A 7,772-nucleotide genomic window follows, 5' to 3' on the forward strand; every position below is an offset into this window, starting at 1 on the left:
AGGTTGTGAAATTTTAATATGTCACTGAGACCTCTGAACTGTTAAACTGGGGGATCAGCGGATTTGTCAGAAACTTCATAAAGTGCATTCACCCACTCCTCTACTTACATACACAACACCGTCACCTTTGTTTGAAGGTTCTGGTTTTTCTTCTGTTCTCCTTTGAATCTGGAAGTAGGGAATGCGCCTGGGCAGTGCCTTATTGCCAGTAGGGGTCTGCAGGGCAGAGCTGAGCACACAGAGGGTGGTATGGGGGGCTGGCAGCACTGTCAGAGGTGCTGACATAGGGGACAGAGAAATGGCTCCGGCAGAAAACAGCTCCAGGGAGCAGAGAGCCAGGACTTGCTCCAGCATTCTCTTGACTCTGTACTAGGGCACAGGGAGACCTTTTTCCCTCAGGTCTCCCCTGTGTTCAGGCTGAGAGAAATGTGAAAGATGAGTATGTCTACCCCTTCAATGAATGTCTCCTCTGCAACATCACAAATCTGAGCTCATAAAAAGGAATTGAATATATTTCCCCTAAAGAAAGAGAATAATTTTGAGGAGACTTTTGGGAAACAGCATAAGATTGAATAAAAGAAGTCTGTCCTAACTTGTCAATGTCTTCTAGTTCAACCTCCCTGCCTGCAGTGAGCAAATGTCCAACAGCAGCTCCATCACTGAGTTCCTCCTCCTGGCATTTGCAGACAGACGGGAGCTGCAGCTCCTGCACTTCTGGCTCTTCCTGGGCATCTACCTGGCTGCCCTCCTGGCAACGGCCTCATCATCACCGCCATCGCCTGCAACCACCACCTCCACACCCCCATGTATTCTTCCTCCTCAACCTCTCCCTCCTCGACCTGGGCTCCATCTCCACCATTCTCCCCAAAGCCATGGCAAATTCCCTCTGGGACACCAGGGGCATTTCCTATGCAGGCTGTGCTGCCCAGATCTTTTTATTTATTTTCTTCATTGCAGCAGAGTTTTCTCTTCTCACCATCATGGCCTATGACCGCTACGTTGCCATCTGCCAACCCCTGCACTACGGGACCCTCCTGGGCAGCAGAGCTTGTGTCCACATGGCAGCAGCTGCCTGGGGCACTGGGTTGCTCAATTCTCTCCTGCACACTGCCAACACATTTTCCCTACCCCTCTGCCAAAGCAATGCTGTGGACCAGTTCTTCTGTGAAATCCCCAAGATCCTCAAGCTCTCCTGCTCTGACTCCTACCACAGGGAAGCTGAGCTTCTTGTGTTTAGTGCCTGTTTAGCACTTGGATGTTTTGTTTTCATAGTGCTGTCTTATGTGGAGATCTTCAGGGCCGTGCTGAGGATCCCTTCTAAGCAGGGACAGCACAAATCTTTTTCTACGTGCCTCCCTCACCTGACCGTGGTCTTCCTGTTAATCAGCACTTCATTTTTTGCTTACCTGAAACCCCCCTCCATCTCCTCCCCATCCCTGGACCTGGTGGTGTCCGTTCTGTACTCGGTGGTGCCTCCAGCAGTGAACCCCCTCATCTACAGCATGAGGAACCAGGAGATCAAGGATGCACTCAAGAAACTGATTCAGTCAATTGGCTTTCATCAGAAATGAGCTGCCCATGTCTCTTCAGAAGACGTTTGCAACACTTATTTAAAACCTTGTCTCCTCAAAATAATTTCAAATTTTTCTCTGAATACTTCTTTGTATTCAGCATTTTGTCTGTGAAAATCTCGTTTCTTCCAAACTGTCTGCATCCACTCCTCTTCCTCAGAGACATGAACCAGCCTCTCTGACCCAGAGCCCTTTCTACATGTGTCTGGTAGGACAGTACAGCTGGCCTCCCATGCCGCACATCTGTAATAAACAGGTTTTCTCTGTGCTGATATCTGGAGGTTGGTCTGTTCTTCCCAAGCTGAGGTCAGGAAAAGGCTGAAGGAGTTGCCCCTCTGAGCGTGCTGCTGTGCTGGGGTTCTCCAGGGGTTCAGGGCAGGAGGGCATGGGGGGATGTGTTAGGGAATAGGCCTGTGCTGCCCCTTCACGTGGGGGTGCCCAGTGCAATGGAAATGATGGCTGATCCATGGGGATCTCCCTGGGACCATCTCCCCATGGCTTTCAGCCACCACTGCCCTGCAGAGCAGCACGCCAGCTCAGGGCCGTGCCTGAGGTGACATCCCGCGACAAGAGCAGACCTATTTCTGGAGGAGCACCAGTTTGGGCAGCTTTTCTCTGGCTGGCACAGCAGGAGCTGCCTGGGGAGCCCCCAGTGCAGGAGTCTTGTGCTGGGGAGAGGGACGGGCACAGAGGGGCTGCCAGCACTGGGCAATCAGGATCTCTTGGAGAGAAAGAGCAGCAGAGAGAGGGAGACGCTGGCCTGCGTCTGCTCATGGCATGGCTGGCGCCAGCCCTGGGGCTGATGGGGAGGCTGAGAGCCCTCTGTGCCCCAGGAGCTGCTGTGACCTTCCGAGGGGCTGGGGCTGTGGGGTGAGTGCCCAGAGCTCTGCAGCACCCTGCGCTGGGCAATGTCATGGGGACAGCCAAGACTGGGCTGTTGTGCTGGGATGGGCTGGGGAGGGTGTGGTGGGCATGGGGAGTTCTGGGAAGGTGCTGGGCTGGGTTGTAAACTGTCTGGGAGAGAAAACGCCATTGCACAGCTTATACTTAGTGAGCATGCAGTGAGAGCACTCGTGCTAGTGGTTGCAATTATGAATAGCAGTTATCTACACAAAGCGGATAAGCAGTCACTTCTTTATTCCAGCACTCAGGAACATGGGGGATAGATCCACCAAAGACATGTTCACCAACAGGTACAAGGCACAATACATTTATACACTTTTTTAGCAGAGTCATGGTTACTGTTGTGATTTGAGCCTGGTCGGCAGCCACCACCCCACAGCTGCTCACCCACCCTTCCCGCCAACCTGGGAATGGGGGAGGGAATTGGAGAGGGAAAGGGAGACTCACAGGTTGAGATAGAAACAGTTTAATAATGCTAATAAAACAAAAACAGTGTCAGTAATAGAAAATATAAACAAGCAATGCACAATGCAATTGCTCACCACCTGCTGACCAATACCCAGCCCGTTCCTGGCTAGCGATCCCGAAATACCAAGATCCTGCAATCACAATCATGGAAGCGAGACGGAGAGAATCCCTTCCCGACTGCCCCTCCTCTATATAGTGAGCATGACGTTCCATGATATGAAATATGTCATTGGCCAATTTGGGTCTGGTGCTCTGGCTGTGCTCCCTCCCTGCTTCTTGTGCACTCGTACACGGGCAGGACTTGGGGAGTTGGAGAGTCCTTGAAATCTCAGCAGCAGCTGAAAACATCAGTGTGCTATCAGCATTCTTCTCATACCAAACCCAATGCTGAATCTAAAACACAGCACTATTCTAGTTACCAAAAGGAAATATTAACTCTATTCCAGCCCAAATCAGGACAGTTACATAGCATCAACAAAATTCATAAAGTTTAATTTAACCTCTATAATGATTGGCTTTCAGTTACCTCACCTTACCTCTATTTCTATTCTACAGAAATCATTGGTCATCTTTAGTGATTGACTGGAATAGAATGGGGGAGGGTAATGATTAGCATATTCATGTTATTCCTGGAAATAATTGTCATATGCTAATGTCTCTAATGCATACGTAGTTATGTTGGATGGGTGCTCTAGTAGTCATCGATATTCTTCATCACTGTGTCTGATGATTGAATTCCATCCCTGTGCATGCTTATTTCTTCTTTGGCTGATCTTCCCAACCAAAACCAGCATCTTCTGGTACTTATTGTTTTGACTCAAGGTCCATAACCAGTACCCATTGTTTTAATTCACAGTCCATAACGATTCTCACAGTGATCAAGGCACACGCCATACTAGCTACCTATTCCTAAGGGCCTTAACATGCTTTATATTCTCATAGCTGCTATAAGTCCATTTTAAAATCAAAATCATATTCTAAACTAAAATCAAAATACTAATCTAGGATTCAAGCTATTTTATTAGGGTAACTGCAACATTTCCCTCTTTTGAAAAGCTTGATAATCGTACTCAATACTTTCACATATTCAAATTGTGGTCTCATTGAGTGCCAAATTGTCATATGATGGTGGATCTTTTAATGACTTGTCTCGTTGCTTCGCCTCTGCTTTTCAATTAAACTCTGCTCTATGGGTCAATTCATGTTTCAAACAATTGTATGTCAGACCAAGCCCTACGAACACCATTGGTCACCAGTGTCAGTCCTGATAATGATTTATTTTTCCTTCATCCATGTGTCCACCATCATACACTATAAAATTTACAGGAAAAAAAAAAAAAAAAAAAAAAAAAAAAAGAATCAGATACTTAATCATGCTTCAGAGTCAATTGTTAAGGTTTCTGGATCTCCAGTTTGTAGACGATGGCTTCTTCATTCTGATATAATGGATCCAGGCATCTGATTCAGCAATCTTGATTGTGGTGAATGTAGTTAGCAGCACTTGGCAAGGTCCCTTCCACTTCTCTTGTAGGGGCTCGCTGTACAGGTCTTTATGTAGACATAGTCCCCAGGTTGGCAGTCTTATACGGGATTCCACACCACCACACTCCAGAGTCTAACTAAACTTTTTCCAAGGGAAAGTAAGTAATTATACACTTTTTATTTTCTTGGTACATGCATATTTGTATTGGTTTCCAGTGTCTCATATGGTTTTCCGTAAAGTAATTCATAGGGGCTGGCTGACATCTCACTCCTCAGCTGTATTCTAATATGCAGTAATGCCAGTGGGAGTGCTCGAGGCCATTTCAAGTTAGCCTCTTGACATCTTTTGCTAATTTGTCTCTTGAAAGTCTAATTCACTCTTTCTACTTTTCCACTGGATTGTGGTCTCCAGGAGCATGCAAAACCCAGGTCATCCCTAGAGCTTTGCTCGTGTCCTGCACCACAGTTCCTATAAAATGCGGACTCCTATCTGATGTTATTCCTATAGGCACGTGAAATTTTGGATTATTTCTTATAAAAGCCACTTAACTGTTTCCTTAGCTTGATTTGTGTGACTGGGAAGGGCTTCTGGCCATCCATAAAAAAGTATCCACCCCATCCAGAACATACCGATAACCTTTGCATTTGGGTAATTCTGTAAACCAATCTGCCAGTAGTCACCAGGTTCTACTCCTGTTTTAAATTTACCCATTTGAACCCTTTTTTGTACCACCGGATTATTCTTTAAACATACTTTGCACTTTGCAGCAACTGATTTAGCCATTTCTAACATCCTTACTGTTACTATGTGCCTCTTCAGGAATGTCACCAGGGCTTCTACACCCCAATGGCATTCCTGATGTTTTACCTGTTAGTATTGCCCTCATAATTAATGGGGGCACAACCACCTGACCTTCAGCGGTTGTCCACCATCCCTCTGGATTTTTCTCTTAGAAGAAGCACTTAGAAACTGAGCTAATTTCTCATCTTCTTTTGAATATGTTGCTGGTTCTTTAGGGAGAATTACAGTTCTAGTAGGAATTACTGCCATTTGTAACCATCACTGTTTAGCTGCATTATGAGCAGCGGTCTGCTACTTTTGTATTTCCGGAGTGATGTGCTTTACAGATCATGACTGCTATTTGGGCCGGTTCTTGAACCGCCAGTAACAATTGTAAGATTTCCTTTTGATGCTTAATATTTGCCCCCTGGGAGGACAATAGTCCTCGTTCTTTCCATAGAGCTCCATGGACATGGACTACTCTAAAAGCCTATTTTGAATCTGTCCATATATTCACTTTCTTTCCTTTGTTTAGTTCCAGAGCTCATGTCGAGACAATCAATTCTGCCTTCTGTGCTGACATAGCGTTGGGCAGTGCATTTGTCTCTGTCACAGTATTTTCAGTATCCTGCGTAGTGAATTCCATTCTGTACAAAGCTACTGCCATCCCTGACCAGGGTCACTCACATTCAGGGTTTTCAAGAGGGACATCCTTCAGGTCTTCTCGGCTGGAATACATGTGCTCAATAGTCGTTATGCAGTCATGCTCGGGTCCTTCTTCTTCCTGTGAAGCACTCAGAAAAACTGCAGGCTTTACAAGGTTAGTTGTTTTTAGGACCACATCATCTTGTTCCGTAAGGATTACCTGATATTTCATCATTCTGCTGGGGATAACCAATACCCCCCTTTTGTTCCAGCACTGTAACAGCCATATGTGGAATACAAACCGTGAGGATTCTTCCCAAGGTGAGCTTTCTGGCTTTTTGTATCAGTATTCCTGTTGCCGCTACTGCCTGCTGGCAGGAAGGCCATCCTTCGCTCACCGTATCCAGTTCTTTAGAAAAGTACCCCACAGGTCTCTTCCAGCTTCCCATCCTCTGGGTCAGGGCTCCCAGGGCAAGGTGCTGTCCTTCATGGACAAACAACTGGAAGTCTTTAGTTAAATCAGGCAATCCTAAAGCTGGTGCTGACATTAGACCTTGCTTAAGTGTATGAAAGGCCTCTTCTTGTTGTCGGCCCCACATGAAAGGAACAGACCTCTGGGCCTCATATAACGGTTTGGCTACCAAGCCAATATTCATAATTCAGAGATGGCACCACCCAGCCATTCCCAAAAATGCTCTTAATTCCTGCACAGTTCAGGGCTCAGGAATGGCACCGATTGTTTCCTTTCAATCAGTCCCCAACTTCCTCTGTCCCTTTGAAATCTCAAAGCCTAAATATATTACAGTTTGGCTTGATATCTGTGCTTTCTTCTTAGACATCTTATAGCCATTAATTCCCAAAAAGTTTAAGAGTTCAATGGTTAGCTGAATACAGGTCGACTTTTTTTCAGTATCTACCAAAATGTCATCCATGTACTGTAAGAGCAAGTGTTCTGCTCATGTGGTCAGTGTTTTTTTCCTTTGTCCATGGAAAAATAGGAGAGAGCGCAACCTCACAGCAAGTGCAGACAGCCCTTCTCTGGGGTCTGCCAGGGTCTGCACCAGGAGAGAGGTCGGGCAGGGCTGGTCAGTGCCCCCATACAGGCACTGAGACCAGCAGGAGGATGGAGATGGTTTAGCAGCAACGCTCACCCATAAACCTGGGTGAGCAGCCAGTGCTGGAAATGGCCAGCGGGATAGGCTGGGGGGTGCTGCAGAGCTCTGGGCACTCACCCCACAGCCCCAGCCCCTCGGAAGGTCACAGCAGCTCCTGGGGCACAGAGGGCTCTCAGCCTCCCCATCAGCCCCAGGGCTGGGGCCAGACATGGCATGAGCAGACCCAGGCCAGCGTCTCCCTCTCTCTGCTGCTCTTCTCTCCAAGAGATCCTGATAGCCCAGTGCTGGCAGCCCCTCTGTGCCCGTCCCTCTCCCCAGCACAAGACTCCTGCACTGGGGGCTCCCCAGGCAGCTCCTGCTGTGCCAGCCAGAGAAAAGCTGCCCAAACTGGTGCCTCCAGAAATAGGTCTGCTCTTGTCGCGGGATGTCACCTCAGGCACGGCCCTGAGCTGGCGGTGCTGCTCTGCAGGGCAGTGGTGGCTGAAAGCCACGGGGAGATGGTCCCAGGGAGATCCCCATGGATCAGCCATCATTTCCATTGCACTGGGCACCCCCACGTGAAGGGGCAGCACAGGCCTATTCCCTAACACATCCCCCCATGCCCTCCTGCCCTGAACCCCTGGAGAACCGCAGCACAGCAGCACGCTCAGAGGGGCAATTCCTTCAGCCTGTTCCTGACCTCAGCTTTGGAAGAACAGACCAACCTCCAGACATCGACACTGAGACAAGCCTCTTTTATTATAGATATTTTTAATGGGAGGCCAGCTGCATTGTCCTATTAGATACAACGCACAAAGTCCTCTCTGT

The 7,772-nt window shown here is 47.8% G+C and overlaps 1 protein-coding gene across 1 annotated transcript; it reads left to right on the top strand.

Annotated features, from left to right (window-relative positions):
- Positions 1-815: 815 nt before the first annotated feature.
- LOC122153540 (olfactory receptor 14C36-like) lies at positions 816-1,571 on the top strand (the record flags this gene model as incomplete). Its single annotated transcript, XM_042793955.1, has 1 exon — positions 816-1,571. A coding segment is annotated over one exon (756 nt), but the record flags the coding sequence as incomplete, so codon positions are not given.
- Positions 1,572-7,772: the final 6,201 nt, after the last annotated feature.

Source organism: Tyto alba, unplaced genomic scaffold (assembly GCF_018691265.1).
Source record: "Tyto alba isolate M040663 unplaced genomic scaffold, T.alba_DEE_v4.0 Super-Scaffold_200000100296, whole genome shotgun sequence".
NCBI classification, from domain to species: Eukaryota; Metazoa; Chordata; class Aves; order Strigiformes; family Tytonidae; genus Tyto; species Tyto alba.